Source organism: Cyprinus carpio, chromosome A13 (genome assembly GCF_018340385.1).
Source record: "Cyprinus carpio isolate SPL01 chromosome A13, ASM1834038v1, whole genome shotgun sequence".
Taxonomy (NCBI): Eukaryota; Metazoa; Chordata; class Actinopteri; order Cypriniformes; family Cyprinidae; genus Cyprinus; species Cyprinus carpio.
In genome coordinates, this window is record NC_056584.1 from 4,261,658 (window position 1) to 4,284,839 (window position 23,182).

At 35.5% G+C, this 23,182-nt stretch overlaps 1 protein-coding gene across 1 annotated transcript in view; it reads left to right on the forward strand.

Annotated features, from left to right (window-relative positions):
- Positions 1–23,182, forward strand: part of LOC109062300 (CUB and sushi domain-containing protein 1-like) — a 602,118-nt gene that overhangs the window by 456,165 nt on the left and 122,771 nt on the right. Inside the window, 12 exon segments of the mRNA XM_042768416.1 lie at positions 2,931–3,034; positions 3,231–3,343; positions 7,425–7,607; positions 8,391–8,515; positions 8,517–8,721; positions 11,889–12,083; positions 12,196–12,334; positions 12,560–12,747; positions 15,889–16,077; positions 18,578–18,694; positions 19,001–19,216; positions 19,343–19,531. Of these exon segments, the coding sequence (XP_042624350.1) occupies positions 2,931–3,034; positions 3,231–3,343; positions 7,425–7,607; positions 8,391–8,515; positions 8,517–8,721; positions 11,889–12,083; positions 12,196–12,334; positions 12,560–12,747; positions 15,889–16,077; positions 18,578–18,694; positions 19,001–19,216; positions 19,343–19,531 (1,963 nt within the window).

Here is a 23,182-nt window from a genome sequence, read left to right on the forward strand (position 1 = left end):
GTTGTTTACAAAGTGTGTCAATTTATGGTCTATTTTTTTGTTTCCTCTAAAGTGTTGAAAGTTAAGATGTAGAGGTTTAGGGGCACTCAAAAAAAAGTTTTAATTTGTAGCTTTTTCATGTATAAAGCTATGTGCAGTGTTTTGGGAGCAAATTAATATGAAATTTCTGAAATCAAATAAACCTTGTGATGTTAATGCGTCTTGTGATAATAATGCAGACATGTTGAGTCAGAAAGCAGTATGAGTGCAAAATAATTTTTTAACGTATTTTTAACTATTTTTGTTAAATTTTCGTTTTATTGCTGTTGCATATTTTGATCGTTTTCTAGTAAATGTGTGTTAATAATAAATGTATACCTTTATGTTAGTAAATGACCTCCTTTTTGGACAGAAATATTTAAAGCCAAATTAACATAAAATATAGATCCAAATTGTTTGTAGTCATTCACAAATTTTGGATTTTTTTTTTTTTTTTTTTTTGGTTTGTGCAGTGGCAAGATCACATGTGCATTGCGACAGCACACAGCTCCGAGGGAACACTTGTTGTAACTAACACTGAATATGATTTGTAAACACTCACTTTTTCTTCCTCCTGGATGAATAAAAATGCACAATAAAACCATGCCATTTAACAATTTCAGAAGAGCATCGAGAGCCGTCTTCTCTCAAACTCAGGGAGAGTCATTGAGGCAGCTGCATGTCAGCCCTTTTCATTTTTGTATAAAATAAATAAATCAATAATTCTTTCAAGCTGGTTCAGAGAACAATCACTAAGATGTCCTGTCACTCTCTGATTGTGTTTATGTAGACCATGAGTGCTGTTTTTATCCTCTCGCTAGGTCCTCTTTAAAAAAAAGAAGAAGAAGAAGAAAAAGAAGAATCTTTACCTTTGACAGGATAATTTTAAAGGCTGTATTTTAGACTTCTAGTTTAAGGTCTCTCCAAATGACTCTGTATCAGCATTGACATTTTATACAGAACAGATTGCTTGTCAAGATCTTCTCAGTGTTGCTGAATCGTTCCTTTCTTTTTAAATTGATGCAGCCAACCTGCTTGCTCTATCAGCATTAATAAACAAAAAATGACTGTAGACCCTCTAGCAATTACAGAACGTTAATATGACTTCTTTGTACATGTCTCACTGTACTGCAATCTTTTTTAAAGAAATGTTTTATTTGTGAGATAAATCACAGACTACAGTAGTTAAGCTTTAAGGTACAAAATGCTGTGCTGCCTGCAACCTTTGGAATACAGTTGAAACTGTTGGAATGATGTATGGACTGATCAGAATCCAACACTGGAATTATCATTTTAATTGTAGAATAAAACAGCACAATTTTAAAGGTCATGACCAATTTATAAGCTCTATGTTCAATTAATTTTAAGTTTTTATATAAATTGACGAACACATTCCAGAAGTTTGATCAACATAATTGACCAACGATTGTCTAGTAGTAATTATCCATGAATTAGAGGTGCTGTTACCAGTGTTAGCCACTTCACTAATGTTTGCTAGACATTAGAAATCACTTGTGGGGATATATTCATACTTCACTTCTTTAGCCATTGCAGTGACAAGATGATGTATCATGCAACAAAATGCCAATGCTATTGTTAGCTTTGCAGGTGTTTGAGTGGTGTCCTAGCAACCAAACTGCATAGGGTAAACAATGCTTTACATTTCTAGCATTTTGCAGGTGTACAATTATCAACAGAAGAAGGACCATTTCCAAGTTGCAAGTTCAACCAACAGAGTTCAATGGAACTTGTGACCACAGTTGGCTAACAATGCTTTTGGGAAATGCACCTCAGGCCTGTCTGACTGGCGGCAATACATTTTGTGTTACATGAATTAATTAGGTTATGAAGCACGATGGATTGGAGTTGTATACTTTGCCTTATTACTAAGCTTTTTGTATGTCTTCAATAGTTTTCAAAAGGTGGTGGGACAGAATATGCTTTGGCAAAATATTGAAATATCAGTTTGCAATATAACAACATGCAATGTAGTTCAAATGATGGAGGTGCAAGCAGCGAGTTAGGTTGTTGTACGGGAAAGCCACAATGTTTGCACCTTTTCAGGGGAATTAACAAAATCACTTACTGTGTCTCCGCATGTTAAATGAAATTTTACTCACTCTCATGTTCAAAATATTCCACACTGCTTCTCTTTTGTGGAACACAAAGGGAAATTTAGAATGGCAGTTTCAGTCCCCTCTCACTTTCATTGTATTTATAAAAAAAAAAAAAAAAAAAAAAAAAGAAAAAGAAAAAAGTGAATTGAAAGTGAATAGTGACTGAGACTGTCATTCTGCATAACATCTCCTTTTATGTTCCACTGAAGAAAGAAAGAAATACAGCTTGGAACAACATGAGGGGGAGTAAATGAAGGCTCAATTGTCAATTTTGAGTGAATTATCTCTTCAGTATGGAATTGGAGAAGGTAAAATTGAAAAAAGAAGAAAAAAAATCACCAAACACATTTAAAGATAGGACAGAATTTAGATGAGAATAATGCCTCTTAAATATACCAAGAAAAAATGAGGATGTTGATAATAGGGTTGTCCTAATTAAGCTTGATTTCCCCCCTTCTTCTTCCAGCAATCTCTCCTTGAATCCAATTTTCTTTCTGCAGCCTTCCTTTCTGTGCTCACATCAAATGAACATGCGACCATTTCCTCTGGCTTTGCACCATACATGGCAGAACTTCTCAAAGACTCACATATCTTGAATTAAACAAAATTATTTAATTGCACCTTCATCTCTGCTTCTGCAATCAGCCTTACATGTGTAGCCATGGAAAAGAATAGAGAGTGTTTTTCTTCTTTTAATATGATTACTCTCTGAGTCAGCCTAATGTGGATATGGCCATTCTGCTCTGGGCTTTTTAACCCATGGTGTTTGTCATGACCTCTCTTTTATTCCTATAGGTCATCAAGCTGGCTTTTGAAGAGTTTGATCTAGAGCGAGCGTACGATACGTTAACAGTGGGTGATGGAGGGAAGATAGGTGATGCTCGAAGAGTACTTTATGTGTGAGTAGAGCAAAAAAGATTATTATGTTAAACTCTGAACAGGCATGTGCTTCTATTCACAAATGCCTCCATGACTTATTTTCTTTCAAGAGCAACAACCACATGAAAAAGGCACTGGGCTTATGTATAAGGTTTCATGGCTCCATATGAATACACAAATCAAAGAATAAAATTTGATTTTGTGCATCTATTCTAGTCTCACGGGATCCAGCGTGCCTGATTTGATTGTGAGTATGAGCAACCAGATGTGGCTCCATCTGCAGTCTGATGACACGATCGGATCGCAAGGATTCAAGGCTGTATATGAAGGTATGCAATGTTTGGAAACACCTTCTGGTTTTCACTTTCTTATGGTCATTTCCACTGACTGCAAGAGTGATGAAACAAGACTGTAATCGGACACCCTTTTCTTCGTTTCCAAGAAATATCAGTGTGTTATTTATTCCTTTTCACAGTGAAAATATATGCTTTGGTGAATTTTGGTTGTTAAAGCGTACAAGTTTCAAAACGGCATGCAAATCAAAGGCAAATGGAGTAGCATATGTGCTGCGCAGACATGTTTCAAAAGCTTGTGTGACATATTCTACTGTACCTGCCGTTCACCCTGCAGGAGAATAGCATCAAGGCAAGTCAGATCTGAGGCATGTATTTACATATACAGAGATAAACCGATAAAATTTGCTACAGAAACAGACATTTCTTATTTGCAGGTAAACAAGTTGCACCATTATCAATTTATCAGCTCAAGAACTGAACTCTTGACAGTGTGGAGAAAATGCTTCTATTTTACATCCTGTTCTAATTTAATAAATAGTATTACAGTATTTCATCAGCTAATGAAAATGTATCTATTTTGCATTCATTTCATATTAAATACATTTTTGTTGCAAATTATATAGTGAAAATGTTTTTATTTTACATAATTTTTTTGATTAATTAATTTATTCATTTAATAAATGAAACATTTTCTGTTAAATTATTTTCTAATTTAATTCAGTTTTTTTATCGGTATAATATTTTGTAACAAAGAAATTAAACATATAATTCATAAATAAAAAATTTGGTAACACTTTATAATAACTGCACACTATTAATCATTAATTAAGCATTAGTAAACAGATAATTCATAATTTAAAAAGGCATTAATAGACATTAATAAGCAGTTTATAAATACAGATTTAAATGCTTTATTCTTGATTTAAAAGCATATCTATAATGTGTTTAATAATTTTATTGTCATACTTTATTCATGATCAAGTTATCATTTCTCAATGAAGTATAGCATTATTTACAAACCAGTTATTTAGGAGTTGCCAGTGATTCATAAGATCACAAGAAATTGTAAGTAAATGCAGTAAATTCAGGTATTTATAAAGCATTTAGTAGTGGTCAGTTAACTATGTATGTGAGCTCATCTAAAGTGAGGACTAGTTATGCCTTGTAAAGCATTTATAAAGGATATTTAAAGGCTCAGTTATCTTCTAAACAGGAAAATGAAACAAACACAACACAGTGATACAGAACATAGAAATATTAACAGCCTTTAAATATCATTTGTAAAAGCTTTACAAGGCATAAATAGTCCTCACTTTAGATGAGCTCACAATAATAGTTAACTAACAACTACATATGTTTTATAACTACCTGAATTACCCTGAACTACAGTAGAAATACATGTTAATAAACCATTTATTAACACTCTAAGTAACTATTACTATATGTCTGAATAATAAGATGTATGAATGCACATTTAAATAGTTTATTAATCATTTACTTACAATTTCTAAGTGATCTTATGAACCACTGACAACTCCTTAATAACTGGGTGTGTAAATAATGCTATACTTCATTTAGAAATGATAAATTTATCATTAATAAAGTATGACAAAACAATTATTAAATACATAATAGATATGCTTTTAAATCAAGTATAAAGCATTTATATCTGTATTTATAAACTGCTTATTAATGTCTATTAATGCTTTATAAATGATGAATTAACTTAAACCAAAAACTCAAAAAAAAATAAAAATCGCTCAAAAAATACAAACTCTCACACAATATTTTGTTTTTATTACATGCCATAACTTTTTTGTTTGTTTGTTTTATGTTTATGAATATTTCCAGATTTAAATTACATGTATAATCGTTTGAGTACACAGTGGATTTCCTTAATATAATGTGAGAACACTTTAATTTATTGCAGTGTGATTAATAAGTAGACTTTTTATTTTGTGTTTATCTATTCTCTTTGTTTCTTCCTTTTTTAACCCCATGACTTTTCCAAAACATGCTGTTTAATACCTTTAAATAGAGTTTTTCCCTAGCCGCTCTTCACTCTAAACTGTAACCTCACAATCGAGCAATTCTCACTGTCTGGATAGCCCAGCACAATGACACAAACCCAATTAACTTTGTGTAAACCCAATTTCACACTTGTGCTTCTAGTCACGTTGTCATGTTTGACAACATTTCCACTGGGACCCACTGGTGGGACACTTTGTTTGAGGCTGTGTAGATGTCAAACTCAAATTCATCATTTCATACGGTCATTTAAAAGTTCTTAGATTGGCAAAGGATTGTTTTCCCCTCAACGGAAATTATTAACTTTATAGAAACAGTTGTCACCAACAATGAGCAGACAGCCCAAAGGACCATCTTATAGTAGATGATTAAACCCAAACCTCTAAAGAGTTAAATTAATAGTTCACAAAATACTTCACAAATCGAAAATCGGTCATTATTTACAAATTTCATTCCAAACCAATAAGCTAGAATTCAGTCTCATTGCTCACTGACAGATTTAAGTCTTTCCATTCACAATTACTAAATCTCATTATTTTGGTGTTAATCATTTCTAATTGTCAATATTTAATGGCTTCTATTTCTTGTCTGTTCTCCAAACAAAACTATAGCATGAAAACAAGGAATATGGGGGGTTCTAACACATGTATTTTGTAAATGCTATACAGATATGATATATAATGTGAGGAAGCGAGAATACTGACATTTTCCATTACTAGGTGCACTATTCTCCCAGCAACAATATTTGCAGCTAAAGAAATCCCTGATTATAGAATGACCATAAAATAAATAACATGATTTAATATATTTTAAATAGGAAAATGCTTGAGTAATTACCATAGAACCTAAACAAAAGTGAACTTTGAAAAAACTGTTTTAAACTGCACAGAAAATGTCAGATAATTGCTTTTCCATTTATGGCGGCTATTATATTTAATTTATTACCCTCTTTCTGCCAGTGTCTAAGGAACACAATGACTTGTCCTGGCAAATTTGACATTTTTGTCAATAGGACACATAATAGATTTGTTTGGTCTTGAGCTTTAGGAAGGTAAACACATTAGCTTAATGGTGTGTTAACTGTGTTAAAAAAAACCCAAAAATATATGCAAATGTTTAACAGAGCATTTACTGGTAATGTTCCCGGTAGCCTTCCTGTGCATTATTTAACACCGTTGTTTGTAAGAGCTGTTTGCTTTGATGAGTTGGCAGTCCTAACACGATAGCCTACCGTTCTTGTGGATTCTTAAACTAATCGCCTGTGGCAGCACTGAAGGTATTTAGTGTGCTCTTAACACCTTGTAGAGCTTGTGGAATCTTCCGCAAGTGGGAAACTCATCCCCTGTAGATTACCTGCTGGCTGGGTCAATAGAGCACTTGCTGCTGAGCTGACACCATAGTTGTTAACATAAAAATGAACTCTTCCTGAACATCATCCGTTTGTCACTGTCATTTTACACTGCCTTCCAAAACATTTCCTGGAAATATACATCCTAGCTCAGGAGTTCTCACAAATCAAAAATGTGTCGAAGAACTGTTCTGATACTGTCAAGGACGGCACAGAAAAAGCAGTGCTAAATGCAAGTGATAAAATGCAACTAACAATATAAATATATTAAAAATGTGTACTGGAAGCTTTTGTCACTAAAACAAATTCCTTGTATGCACAAGCATACTGGGCAATAAAGCTCTTTCTGATTCTGAAAATAGATTTATCAGTTTCTGAATGTTTGAATGTGTTTCCCGTATTTTTGTTGTTGATGTCAAAGAAATTCTATATACATTAAAAAAAAAAAAAAAAAAATGAAAATTGTTTGCCTGTTTAGGTGAGGCAATGTTTCTTCTATATTGCTGGTCTTATGTAGTTCATGTTAATGTTAATATATTGTCGCAAGCAAAGTTTTTTGTTTACTTTTGTGCAATAAACATTCTTGGTTCTATTTTGAGTTGGCACTTCAATGTAAAATCCAATTTCTAGAGCAAAATCACTGTGTTAAACTACTTACAACGCCAGAAGGTGGTCAAATTTCCAGGCTGAAAACAACATGTTTAAATTAAATAAATCATGTACTCTTGTTTTCCACAGAAATTGAAAAAGGTGGATGTGGAGACCCAGGCGTCCCTGCATATGGAAAGCGAACTGGGGAACGTTTTTTGCACGGTGATGTGCTGACCTTTGAGTGTCAGGCTGCTTTTGAATTGGTTGGCGAGAGGACAATATCATGCCAGCAAAATAACCAGTGGTCTGGAAACAAACCCAGCTGCGTCTGTAAGAGTCCTTTTCTGAAATGCATGATTATAATTAACATGTTGCCATTTACAATGATTAATGTATTGCCTCTGTAAAAACATGACATCTAGATTAGGGGCAGATATGAAGCCGAATGGCAGCCGTCCATGCTAGCAATTACCAGGTTTGCTGTATGAGAGGTCAATTATCATATTTCTGTTTGTTACTGTCTCTTTCTCTCTCAAAAGGGAATGCACTGTGTGTGTTTGTTTGACTACACATGTCTGGATATATGCCCAATCTAAATATATATATATATATATATATATATATATATATATATATATATATATATATATATATATATATATATATATAATATCTATCAATCGATAATGATCCAAATGTACATAAACATGGTGCTGCACTGCACCGCACCAGTTTTTGCACACACAAACTGAAATACAAGCACAGCTGTATTAAATTTGCCCCTCAATCTATCATGCAATGGTATTTTTCTTTAGTACTGAAGTAAGAGGGAGCAGTGCCTCCTTAATGTTTTTGTTGTTATTAAAATGAAAACCTCTTAAATTTACTTTTTTTCCCCCTGACAAAGCTCAGACTATGAGTGAATTCCTTGACATGTCATAATTTCTGTACCACGCAAACACCTCATTATCATGGTCTATGTGAATCCTCTTTTCTCTCATCTTTTTTTTTTTACAGACATAATAGCATTCCTGATAATGTATCCATTGTGGATGAAAATAAATATTGTAACCTTCGTAATGGAATTATATATATTTGTTTTCATCTCCACAGTCTCCTGCTTCTTCAATTTCACCACTCCGTCAGGCATCATCCTCTCGCCAAGCTACCCAGAGGAATACGGAAACAACATGAACTGTGTGTGGCTCATTATATATAACCCAGCCAATCAAACCCATCCAACTCACATTCATTTATATTTAGATCCAGCACCAGTTTGACTATCTCATTGTGAAAGACGATGGGATGCCGGAACCCACCACGTTTGGAACGTTCTCTGGGAAGGATGTACCCTCGCAGATCGCTAGCAATGGGCATATAATGCGCTTGGAGTTCCAGTCGGACCACTCAAACACGGGAAAGGGGTTTAATATCACCTACACAAGTAAATGCAATATCAATATTATGTTGTTTATTATTTTTTAAGGGTGAAGTGTTTGCGATTTCTGCACCACTAGGAGCACAAATAATGTAGCTGTGTTGGGCTGGTTGGGATACTCAAGTAGAGTATTGTTTGATAATGCCAGAGCCACTTTGTTTTAATTTTTCAGGGAAATCTTCCTACAAATTGCTTATAAGGCGATACATCTGCATATCAAATAAAGTCCCTTACAAGGCAAGTCAGTTCACTCAGCAGCCATGCAAGTATAGCTCCTTTATAATTGGATGGGGAAATACCAAATTTCAAAAAAGTATTTGACAAACTCACATTTCAGTACCATATATTGTATATTTTAGGTACAGCCCAGTGTGCAGGTACAGTGTTAAGGAAAAGATGAGCCCAAGTTTCACATAAAGACCAGGCAGTGACTTATTATTTGGAAGGCAAGATCTGCCATATTGGTCACTTTTAAATTTCTGCTATCCTGGTCATACATTTCATGTGTAATTGTGTGATTGTTTTGTATTTATGTAGAAATTATACCTTTCAGTCAGTCTGGGAGACATTTTTATAATTTTCTCTCAGTTTTTTTTTTTTTTTATATATTTTTGCAGTATGTAGCTTGTTACAAAATTTAAATCGGAGTAATATCTTTAAAGTTGAATAGATTCCTTTTTTAATTATGACTGTTTAAGGTGGGGAATATTATGGTGCAATTCCAACACCTTTCATTAGGCATATCTCCATTGTGAAAAAAGCCATACTTCATACTTACATTTTGACCTTCAGTACAACTTTCATGGGATTCCATTTTTACAGCAACAAGCTTTGGATTTCTTCCTCTATGAAACCCAGTGAGCTGCCTACGTAGGCAGCATATAAAAAGTAGTCAGAATGATTAAAGTACTTTCTTTTGAACAAATTCTAAGGTAGCATCATATGTATGTAATTTTACACAAGGGAATTGTGAGCCTTCCTCTAGCTTGTCATTAAAAATTGTGCTAGCTTGTTTTGCCCTATCTGGAATTTAACTTTGATACCAGTGTAGTGTTCATGAAGCTTAACTGGCTTAACTTACTTGAAAATGTCCTTGCAATGCTAAGGTCATGGTTTGATTCCTAGGGAACACATTTACTGATGAAACACATGCTTTTTTATTTTTTTGAAGGCATCTGCTAAGTGTATAAATGTAGCTTTGCTCTTCATTAACAATACCCTAATTTAGCTGTACATTCTATGATGACAATAAATAATCTTGAATTTTGTATAAATATAGTTAGACTGTTAGAATGCCATTAGGGATACTTCAAGTCAGCGAGCTTAATAGCTGAAAACAAATATATTTACATCTTTAGTGAATAGAATGAGATCTGTGTTGGTACGTCTATGTGGGAACAAAATGGGGTGGTAGATGGAATCAGTAGTTCTAGGCAATGTCAGTGTCAGTGGATTGTGTGGTTTTATATCTCAACTATACTGCTTTAGTAATGGTGTTTCATTGTCTCAGAAAGAAGTAGACATGTTTCCCAAAGTGGCGCTGGAGCAACTGTCAGGCATGGGCGTAAGAACAAGGAGGCTGTCATTTTGGAATGGGGTAGAGCTGCGTACATGCCCTAAGACCTGGCCGCAAGGTCTCCATGCATTAGCCATCACAATTCCACAGGGGCCTTGCAGACAGAAGTGTTCACCAAATGAAAACACTAAAGTAGCTTTGGCAGGATCCTCTGCTTCTGCGAGTACACATATTGAATAATTGAAGCTTCCACACTGACATCTGTGATGCATGTGCGACACATATGTGAGCTGTCTGCAGAGTTGTATTAAGGGAAAACAGAGATTTGACGAAAATCTTCAAGCCATCTCGAGTGTGTCTCAAACCACCATATGGCAGAAAAAATAGAGGGTTTAGAAACGAAGGCTGGACCCTCTCTGTCGACGTTTATCCATGTACTGTCTTAGCGTTTTTTGTTTTTTTTTCACATGATTCAGATTTATTTTTTATAGGAATTGTAACTGTAAATGTAAAGCTAAGTAAGCAAAAATTGATGAACAATTAATGAATTATGAAAATTAATACACACCCAGGGATGGTAATGCAGCCATGACACAAATTGGATTGTGCATTAAATGTTTTCATTGATTTTAAATAATTCAACTGTCTGGAAGCAACTATTCCACTTCTACCTATGTGGTCATATGTAGATTTGTTTTTGTCTCAAGAGATTTTTTAGGTTTTGGCCCCTTGAAATGCTCACATAAAATTATTTTCTTAGTCAGACTTTACAACACATTGTAACATTCAAAGATCCAGAATCCAGACTTTGTAGAATCTGCTGAACCTAATTAATTGTTGCCTAAGTGACATTTTTAAATGAATATTGTAACATTTATGCCTTGCATTGTGTGGTGTCCAATCCAGGCTCATGAGAAGTCATACCAATTTCCAGAAGATGGCAAAATCGTAAGAATACTCTGACCCAAAACTAAAGCTAAGCATTAAACCCAAAACATTAAACCTAATTAGGATGATAACACTCAAAGACACAAAGAATTATAGAATTTGTACATTTTCGTATAATCAAAATTGTAAAATTTATTAGAAATTGAGTTGCCATCAGAGTGTGCAGGTATGAATATTAGCTTTGTTTACACTCCTTGCATTAAGTCTGTTTCCATTCTAAATTCAACCGTATAGGTGTAGAGGTCAATCATATAAACTTATGTAATTCAAACAGTGTATTGTAATTCAGAATATCCAGACGTATTTGTCCCTACTTGATAGCATGATTCAAACACACGCTGTCATCTGAAGATAAGCGAGGCTGTTATATACAGTATGTTTAAGATTCAGTGCCATCATGTGTTTTAGCATTGTTTTTGCATGTGTGATGCCGATTCTCAAAATGAGGTCACATTCTAGTGAAGTTTTGGTGCTGCACAGGTAATTGTCACTACTACATTTGCCTTATAAGACTGGGCATTCTGGGTAAGATTAGTTGTGTTCGTTGTTCCTTAAAATACAGTATACTTATAGTTCACTTCACTGAAGGTTAGGTACTCTTAATGAATGTTAAGTGCCGGTATCTTTTTAGGCAAGACCAGGCAGGACCTAGATTAAGTATTATACTGTATGCTTCAGCACTGATTATACTTTTATCCTGTGTCGGTAGCTTTTGGTCAAAATGAATGTCATGACCCTGGTATTCCCGTCAACGGGCAGCGCTTTGGAGAGCACTTCTTACTGGGCAGCTCAGTGCTCTTCACGTGTGATGAGGGCTTTATCAAAACCCACGGATCCGAATCCATCACCTGTGTCATCCAGGATGGAAATGTAGTGTGGAATGCGGCTGTCCCCCGGTGTGAAGGTGAGAGAGCTTTTAGACTTTGGTCTTCTGCACCTTTTTCTGAAGATGCTGCTGGGATTTGTGAAATGGGCTGCTGTTGACATTTTATTTTTCTGCACTCTCACTGTCCCAGCTCCATGTGGCGGACATCTAACGGCTCCCATGGGGGTCTTACTGTCCCCTGGCTGGCCCGGATACTACAAAGACTCTCTTAACTGCGAATGGGTGATTGAAGCCAGAAAGAATCATGCCGTCAAGATATCATTTGACAGGTATTGATTTGTTTTGGGGATTTTTGTGGATTCATAGCATGTGAAAACCCTGGACTCCCATCCCTGTTCCCTTACTTGAAGCCCTGGCCACATTCTCTTAAGTACAGTTTCTCACTCTTACAATTTTGTTCATCAACCTTCCAGTTTAATCTCCCTCATTAGAGTAATTCTGCTAAAGACCTGGGTCGTAAGCAGATGTTCAGCTCTTTTCGATTTCCTGTGCAGGTTTCAGACGGAGGTTAATTACGACACGCTGGAGATTCGGGATGGGCCCTCCAACTCATCGCCTTTGATCGGGGAGTACCACGGCACTCAGGCCCCCCACTTCCTCATCAGCACCGGCAATTACATGTACCTGCTCTTTACTACTGACAACAGCCGTTCCAGCGAAGGCTTCCAGATCCGCTATGAGAGTGAGTCAGCTTCTCATCTTTCCTCTGCAGTAAATTTAAATGCACAGATATTGGGTTTTCACACTCCACAGTGGGCGGTTCTGCAATGTTCCAAATTTTGGCTGGACACGCTCTCTGGTGCATGTGATGTAATTGGAATGGCTTCTCCAGGGTTACAATCAGATTTGAGTTTTCGAGTTGTTTAAAAATTATTTAGAGAAGCCAGACATGTGTATGCTAGCATCACATGACCAAAATCAACATTCAGAGGCAATAGCTAACTTTAAGAGAGGCGAAGAACCTCTGTGAATAATTAAATTAATCCTAAAATAAAGTGTTTTCTTTTTGAATATGTGTGGTGGTGGTGAGTTTGTAAACTGCACTTCAGAGTGCAATTAGAGTTTAATGTCCTGCTGACACAAGGCCTGTTTGTTTGTAAATGCAAGCTCAACAGATCGACCAATCATTATTGTTAAATGAGTATTTTAATGCTTATTGTCGACTTGTTAACAGGGACTAGCCAGAAAAAGACAAAATCGGATTTGGCATCTGCTATAGTGGATCCCCCACAGGCATACAGAGGAAAAATAAATAAATAAATAAATAAATAAATAAGTTAGTAAATTGTAAATCTGACATGGAACAGAGAATGGATAAACCACCACTAGCATTAAAGCCTTTTGAATACTTTATATGTCAAATTTATTGTTAAAGGTGGAGCATGCAGTTCTTGTGCTGCTCCTGTCACATAGCAGAATAACAAAAAGAAAGCATATTTTTAAACAGCCTTTTCAAGCGCATCATGACTCCCCTCCCCACACCTCCTTAATTTGAAGATTAGCTTGCCTGTCGAGAAGAAACTCTACAAGTTCTTCATCTCGATTGAATCCCAAACATTTCATCAGTTATTCCATTTTGTAAAAACACCACCAATGTTTAGCTTTGTTTTTCCCCATTGTCTGTCTCTGTGCATTTTGGCAAGTCTTCAAATTTTGGGTTGCGATTCTGTAACGGAATCTGAATTTCTTTTTCCACAACGACTAAACACCCTCTGACTTAGCCTGCTACAGTAGCCCCGCCCCAGACTCTCACTACTGGGTGTAAAAAGTTAACAAAATCAAAAAAAAAACACAAAGGAAAAATATTTATTTATTTATTTATTTATTTAAAATGTGCACACCCTCAAACTCAAATTGCAAAGGACATTTGAATATAACTGTTTAATATTAAAGACAGTTAAAGGACAATTTTGCTGGTTTTCAACCAGCTTTATAATGTTATAACACAGCTTTATAATGGTTAAAATGTCAGTAGTATATGTAAATAAACAGCGTGTACACTTTCTTCATGTTACCTGTACCTAGATCTTCTGGATTGTTTGTCAGCTTTTGTGGAAACTACAGATCGTACTTCAGCATGTTTAGTACATGTTTCTTTAAAAGACTGCAGCCAATTAAAATGGTCAAAAAGTATCAAAGAACAGCTCAGTAAAACACAACACAAAACAATATAAACAATATAAACCATCAAATCCAACAAATCAAAAATATCAAAATGTTTCAACCTTTTCACTCAATTACACTCAACTAATAAAATAAAATAAAAAAAAATAAAAAAAAAAAGATTTGTGGTTTTATATTGCTCTCTGAGCATTGTCTTATGATATCATATTTAGCATGTGCCATCAAAATGTGTGCAGTAGAGGGTTAAAATCCCATAAATTTAATGAGAAAAAAAAAAAAATAATAATCAGTTTGTCCTATGGAAATGTCTTATCGTGACATGGCACACAGATGTAAATAAACAGAAATTAATCTTCCCTGCAAACAAAATCAAAAAAACAATTATCAAATTCTTATTTTAAAAATAGAACTTATAATAAATGAAGTGCTTCACAAATTGACAAATTAATAGACAGTTGACATTAATGTTATGTTATGTTATGTTATGTTATGTTATGTTATGTTATGTTATGTTATATTTGTTTTGTTATTTATTATATTATATTATATTATATTATATTATATTATGTTATGTTATTTTATGTTATGTTATGTTATGTTGTAATGTTATGTTATGTTATGTTATGTTATGTTATGTTTAAAAATACAGCTAAAATATGGAGATAAAGATAAAAGATATATTTTTTTCTTAGACTTAGCATATATAATGGCTATTTATTTATTTATTTATTTTCCAACCATTTTAGATTTTTTTTGTAAAAACAGTGCCATTGGTCGGTCACACGTGTGACGTTTTACCTGTCAGTACTAAGAATTGGCAACCAAAGAGACTGTCTAGGACCTATAATATGCAAAAGAGGTGGGTGCTACTTATGTAGTCGACTCTATAGTTATGAGAGGCTGGGTTGGGCTGAACCTATGATGGGGCAGGGTGGCCAATCCTTAATAATTTAGTCCCAGGCCCTTTGAATGAGTTTGTTTTGAAATCTGATTTTGTTGCACCCCGTTGCTCACATACAGTGTTGATTGGAATGTTAAATATACCAGTCCTTGTTCCAAATCCTTATAATTAACAAATTTAGCACTGCTTATCACTTTTTACCCCCATGAGCTTAACTGGAAATGCAAATTATATCTTTATAAAAACTAAATGACTTGACAAATAGTCTCCAGTTGCTCTTTTTCAGCAGTAATTTAACATCTTTATTATAATCTATTGTGCTGCAGTAGAGACGGAAGAATGAGAAATGTGGGCAAGAGGCAAGATGATTCTCAAATGATATTCACGACTCCCAATAAATTACCTGACATTATGACTGATATACATGAAACTCATTCATGTCAAAGTGTTCCCATTTTTCATACTTTATAGACTGCTATCAGAGGTTTATCAGTGGCTACAAAATAGATCCGAATGCATGTGAAACTAACAGGTGAAAATATTCCTCAGGAGTCAGTCTTTGAGGGGAAACAGTTTAGAAAAACAATGCTGTCAGTTTTTCTGAATGATATTCAAAATATAGAAGAGGGAAGTAGAGATAGAAATAAAAATGTACTGGTTCAAGGAAGGGGACCACTTGGGGACTGGTATCTGTTGATGTATACTGTGTAAAGTGCTTCAGACACCATCCTCCTTTCAGTTTTGACCTTGGAGGTGGAATGAAATAGTTTTTTTGTTTGTTTTGTTCCTTCCACACAGGTATTATGATGGAAACGGATTCCTGTTTAGATCCAGGTATCCCGGTGAATGGGAAAAGGCATGGGAACAATTTTGCCATCGGCTCCACAGTGACGTTCAGCTGTGATCGAGGCTATACTCTGAGCGATAATGAACCCATTGTGTGTGAGAGAAACCATCAGTGGAACCATGCACTGCCCAGCTGTGACGGTAGGCCATGTTGCACTCTCTCGATTCTGGTCATGTACAAGAGAATCAGCTCCTCCCTACCTCCCAAAGACGCCTAAAAACTGGACCCTGGTGTCAGCTTGCACTCTATGTTTTAAGCACCCAGGTGTTTCGTTTGGGGAAAACTTTGGAGGCCCCTGAAAATCTGAGGCCAGAGGGCATTGGTCCAGCCTATAATCCAACCCTTCTAGGCTTCATTACATTTTTATCAGAGGGGAAAGGGTAAGCCCTCTTAACACTCCTCCGAGACTTGAGTTCATGCATTTTTGATTAGAGAAAAGGTGACTGGAATGCACTATTTCATAGATAACTTTAAATGGAGGGGGAAAATGACAGGGAAGTGGGAACATTTAATGGAAGTCCTTAGCCAGATATCTACAAGAGAGCGCTCTATAAAGCTGTTTATCTTATTTGCTCTCCGATTACAGGGGTTACAGGTTTACAGAGTAAACAAAGTGTTTTCCAGTAAGACCAATCAGGCTGTTGCCTGTCTGTTCCAAAATTCCCAATGTTTTCTCATGCCTGCATCTTATCAGCTCCGTGTGTTTGCTCAGACTTTGATTCAGCATGACTGGCTCTCACCAGGTTCTGACCTTCATTACAGACAGGACAGATACTCCCCATCTGTTTGCCGGAATGTAAATACATGTTCATAAAAGATTACACATTTCCTTTCCTGTTAGGCTGATTATTATTATTTGATGGAGAGTTCAGACTTAAAATACTGATTTGTGGAGCCACATTCAGAGCCATTTTAACATGGCTGGTAATGCACTACACTGATCAGCCACACCCAAAAGCCTTACAATGGGCATGTGAGCATTAGAACTTGACCTTAGAGCAATGCAAGAAGATTACGTGGTTTGAAGACTTGTTTTCATTTAGATCAGTAGGGGTGACCCTGACTAGTCAATGATTCAATGCTCGATAGGAGCAGCCTGATTTGACTACCAATCTCACAGTCGAATATTCGCAGGGTGTTATGATCATGCCATTTTGGTGTTAATATACAGCCAATTATGATAATGCAAATAAGAATCTGAAAAGAAAGAAGCTTCACGCAGACACGTTGCCTATAATCATGCATTTGGTTAATTTTGTGCAGATAGCCTATAAGTCGTAATATTAATGTTATGTTGTATAAATAACATAGTGTTGAGATAAATGATGAGTTAAATCCCATTGATTAAAAACCTGCTATCAAATCTGTCATCTTCAGCACAGCTCAAAACAGAAATGCAGAACATTAATAACTGCTGTCATATATATATAATGTTATAATGATAGCACTATTGTAAAAAATGTTGTGAATTCTTGGGGTTTTGCTGACGTTTAATGTTATCTTTTAATCGAAACATAAAACATAATTTACCCAGTTTGTGTCTGCGAGGCGTTTTTTTTTTTTTTTTTTTTTAACAACGATACATTCTTATGGTTAGGATTATTAACTTAATATCATGACCAACCTTTAGCCAACTAAGTAAAGCTGTTTTGCTAACCGACAATCAGCGCCTATCAATTCAAATCTCAATTGCTGTTCATGAACTCTCCAAGTTTAATAAAGGTCGATGCTCTGGATGCTATAAAGGGTAAACTTTTAACTTTAGTTATGTTGTATGAATTGGTTAGTTTACCTTATGAAAAGTTGTGCTAATTTTGGGATAGACCGACTTCAAATTTAATAAGCCAGAATTGTCATTTGATGAAGAGATATAATGGGCTGTTTTAAGGACAAAATGCTGAAGCTCAAAAAGTGTGTCCTTTCATAACCTGCAGGGTATGATTTATTTTGATAAAAGCAGAACAATGAGCATGGCTCAAAGACACATTCAGTAGTCTTACAGCACTGGTGCTTCGATAAAAAAATAAAAAAACAAAACAACCTCCTTTTTTTAACTGTCTCTACTGACAGACATTCTCCAGTCGAAAATTTATCTCAGTTGTTACATCTCTTTTTGTTCTTCTTACAAGTATTTTGCTATATACAATGTCAACCTCTTATTAGTTTGTGTTTCATTAAACTCTGTTGCTTTTTATGTAGAAATATCTCTATTTTGATGTTTTGCATCTATCATTTTGTAGTTTCACTACGAAGAGAGAAAGCTTTGCGAGTTTTATTATGATATTTACTTCTTTTAACAGCTGTTTTACATGTTCTAGATATTGTTTATCAAGTGTTTGACCCAGATATCATCAGCTCCATCTGGACATATATTTGAACCATTGTTGATTATATTATTTGAACAATGAACAATTTGCAACACCCTGGCAACCAGCCAACACTATATAGTAAAATGCTGAAACCACTTTTTAGCAACTGCATAGCAATGCCCAGACGCCACCCTCACATTATCTTCATAAAATCTAGTTAAGCTTGAACCAAAATAATTATTGATGAAGGTGTACTTCAAGGCTAGATTTACTCTTTTTCAGGGAAAGCAGGCCACTCAAGCATGAGTTCTTTCTGTTATTGCTTTTCCAGCTTTGTGTGGGGGCTATATCTATGGAAAAACTGGAACGGTTCTTTCCCCTGGTTTTCCGGATTTCTACCCAAACTCTCTAAACTGCACTTGGACAATAGAAGTGTCCCATGGGAAAGGTAAGACAAAAGAACAGATCAAAAACACAAGAACATAACATACAAACTAAAAACATAACAATTCAAAACAAAATTACCCATAACCATCATTTCCCTTCCCTTTCAAATTAAAATTATATAAAAATAACGAATTTTAGATAACTTTCACATATCTCTACATTTAAATTACTCAGCACCATGTTGGGCAAATGCGATTCTGTTTAGATCAGTATTACATTCCCTCTAAAGTCTTCACAGTGAGTTGTGAGGTTGAAACTGAGATTTTGCTTGTGACTGACGACCCTAATCTCATCTGAAACTCCCCAGGAGTGCAGCTTCTCTTCCACACGTTCCACCTGGAGGACTCCCATGATTACCTGCTCATTACCGAGGACGGCAGCTTCTCCGAGCCGGTGGCCAGGCTCACAGGCTCCGTCCTGCCACCCTCCATCAAAGCAGGCCTGTTTAGCAACTTCAGCGTCCAGCTACGCTTCGTCTCGGACTTCTCCATGTCGTATGAGGGCTTCAATATCACCTTCTCAGGTGGGGGCATCACTCATTCTGTTCATTAATGTGTGCTTGAAGGCATGGTTGTCATGGGACTTACTCTAACCCATGCTTTGCTAAGCAGTCTGGAGGTTTAACAGTTAATATGAATTTGTGCTGCAGAGTACAGCTTGGAGCCGTGCGAGGACCCGGGAGTACCCGCATACAGCAGGAGGGTGGGCTTCCAGTTCGGGGTCGGCGACTCACTGGTTTTTTCCTGTTTTGCGGGCTACCGTTTGGAAGGCGAGAGTAAGATCACTTGCTTGGGTGGAGGGAGGAGAGTGTGGAGTGCAGCCCTGCCCAGATGTGTGGGTAGGTGGACATGTGATTTATTATGCCATTTATTATTCTCAAACATCAATGTGTTTATTAAAGCGATAGTTCTCCCAAAAATGAAAATTCTGACATCATTTACTCACGCTCATGTCATTCTATGTTCATTAAACCTTTGTTCATCTTTGGAACAATTAATTAAGTAATTAAGACATTTTTCATAAATTTTGTCCTAAAAGTAATCCATATGAATCAAGCAATTTAATACAAGTCTTTTGAAAAAGCAAGATTGCTTTGTATGATTTATATGGATTAATTCTATGATGTGTTTTTGAAGCTTGAAAATGCTGATTATATAGACTTTTAATGGATGGACTAAAAATATGACAGAATACTAAAATCCAAAAGATGAAAGTCTTATGGGATGAAAATGACATGAGGGTAAGTGAATGATGATCCTTTTTTTTTTCTTCTTCTTCTTCTTCTTCTTCTTCTTGTTTGATTGAACAATCCCAATAATGCAACAGTAAAGTTCAGGTTTGCATTGCATTTGACAATTTTTTCCGTTTCAATCAAGCAATATTAAGGTTGGGAATTCAGAATTAATATGATCAAAAAGACTCACAAATTAGTCTTGAACTTCTTTGTGGCATTTACATGCTCCATTTAGTGTGATTTAAAATGTGGTTAAAATGCACATTTAGAGCATGTGTGTTTTTCTGTTATTTTAGTTTTGTTCTGTATTATGTTATTCTGAATAAGGAATGCAATGTTAAGTAACTAGAATTAAGTGAATTCAAAATTATTTTTGTTTTTTTTTCTAATAAAGAATTTTAAGATATTGTAGGGTTTACATAAAATAATTATTACTTACTATCACTATTACTATTGGGTCATGAATTCAGAATGCATTAAATCAGTGATTTATAAGAGACTGTTGGCATTTTAATTATTTCCCAGCCAGACCGCTGGCAGCATTTTTGATCATTTTCATAAAAATGTAATGGCACCCAGAATATTTTGCTGTGAATATCAAAACATGCAATATGTAAAAACAAAGCATAGAGCCACTGCTTTTAAACAAACAAAAATATTTGTTTTATATATATATATATATATATATATACATATATATATATATATATATATATATATATATAAAATTCACACACAAAAAAAGAAAAAGATTGCATGAAGCTACAATAATATATATATATATATATATATATATATATATATATATATATATTGTAGCTTCATGCAATATATATACATTATTTTAGCTTCAATCAAACATATACTTTTCAATTTATTTTTTTTATCAACACTTGAATGTGTGTGTGTGTTAGTTTCATGAAAAAGAGCAACATTTTGAACAAGATGTATTTTTATAAAATACTACATCTGGATCAGATTCAGAATGATGATCAAAACATAGATGGAATAGATCCCTTCCATCAACACATGCAAAGCTTGCACGGTCCTATATACCATTTCTTAGATCGTCATTTGATGTGACCAAGTATATTAACCCATACTCGGAATTTGTGCTCTGCATTTCACATAGTGAACACAAACACACACACACACACACACACACACACACACACACACACACACACACACACACACACACACACACACACACCATGAACACACACCTGGAGCAGCGGGCAGCCATTTTTGCTGCCGTTTCACAGCGAGCAGTTGGTGGTTTGGTGCCTTGCTCAAGGGCACCTCAGTTATGGGTAATGAGGGTAGAAGAGAGCACTGTTCATTCACTCCCCCCACCTGCATTACAAGTACTGAGACTCAATCCTGCGACCTTTGGGTTACAAGTCCGACTGACTCTCTAACCATTAGGCCACAACTGCCCCTAACATTTGGTAATGCAGTTTTGATATATATGCTGTTTAATGTTTGATGACTGCATTATTTTACATATGCATCTGCTTACATACATGATCACTTGTTTCTGCTTCTTCTTCGTCATGTTTTCATGATCTAGATGTTCAATACTCTTTTAGAAGATGCATAGTGCCTCCTACCGTATACCAGTGAAAACACGGAAAGCCGGAAAATTGCACCAATGGCAGAGAAGCATTGTCTCATACTGTAAATGAAGGAAAATTCAATCAGTTCTCTAAAAGTGAAAGAGTTAATAAACTCAGTCTAATTTGACCATAAAATGTTGCATATAAGGAAGGGAGAACCAGAGGGAATTTTTATCCAATGCATATTCTTAGAAATCTGGTCTTTTCCTTTCATCCTGAACTGAGTCCATTTTACAATGCCTCAAATTCATTATTTAAATGCTCTGACTATTCCCCCATCTTATTAATGATTTATTTTTTAATGGAACTTGACACAGTAAATGTTCGCATTGTAAGGTGAAAAAGCTTTCAGAGATCTTGGTTTAACAGATTAATTCAAATTGACCAGATTGCAGATTGCTATTTTTTTCTGTTGTGGTGGTTAAGTGGTTAAGGTCATGGATATCTGTGGACAGCATTAAAAACACTGCCAAAAATAATTGGTTGTAATTGTGCAGTCCTTCTGTCGGACTGGGTTTTATTAGTGGTTAATCGCTGTAGTGTAATAAGAGTGTGTGAGTGTGTCTTTAATTGGTCTGGTGAGCACAACAAACATTAGCCTCAAGAGGTTTGGATTATATTAGCCACATAAAATTGATAAAGGGTTGATGGGGAAATTCTCATTGGAAGTAATTAGCTCTAGTTTTTGAAAGCCTCCAGACCAGAGTTTCCCAATCAATAAGGGTGCTAGATAACTAAAATGGGTGAGGGTGAGAGCTAGACACTTGATATATTTGATTTCAGTGGTTTATAAAAAATAAAAATAAAAAATAAATGAATACTGATCGATTTATTGCAGTAACATTTGTAGTGAATTATGCTTTCGCCAACCTAGGGAGGCGAAATAGTGTAGTGATGGGCACTCATGTCACCAATGACGTTGTGATATTTGGATCATGTGTCACGTAAGGTGTGGTTATGAGTTCATCACATAAGAAAGACTGGTGGGATCTCTAACTTGTAGAACCTCTTTCTGTATCATCAACACAAGGAAGACACAAGTGTAATAAAATAGATTCTATTAACCAAAGATAGACAAGAGTAATCAACAACTGCTAAATGAATACCATAAACAAAAAAAGGAATAAAATGCACAAGATGGATAAAATGCAAGTGATTATGTTGGGTGTTGCTATGTCAGATCTATGTTATCTGGAAAGATAAACTGTTGCTACTCTGAAAGAAATAAGGTGAAGAACCTTATTATGCATCAAACAAATACGTGATCAGCTATATAACATCTAATGTAAATTAGAAAAATCATATACTGTACTGATAATATGCAACAATGCCAAGGTCTCTGGAAGAGGTTTGGATAAGTGATAGTTACGTTCTCTGTGGTTGAGTGAGCAGTCCGGTTGCAGTGACTTCTTCCACTGGCTGTGCTGGTAACAATGCAGTGATTGTGAACATTGTGATGTCTGTCAGCCATCGGTGATGGATGATAGCATCATCTATCGGCCCAACCCCAATGCTGATCTCCTGGAGCACCAAAGGGTCCTAAAATCTGGAACATGCAGATGTGGCCCTGAAATAGGTGCAGAAGGTCCTTGCCTGTAACAAAAGTACCTTGAGGTGAAGGGTTGCTCTCCGGTGC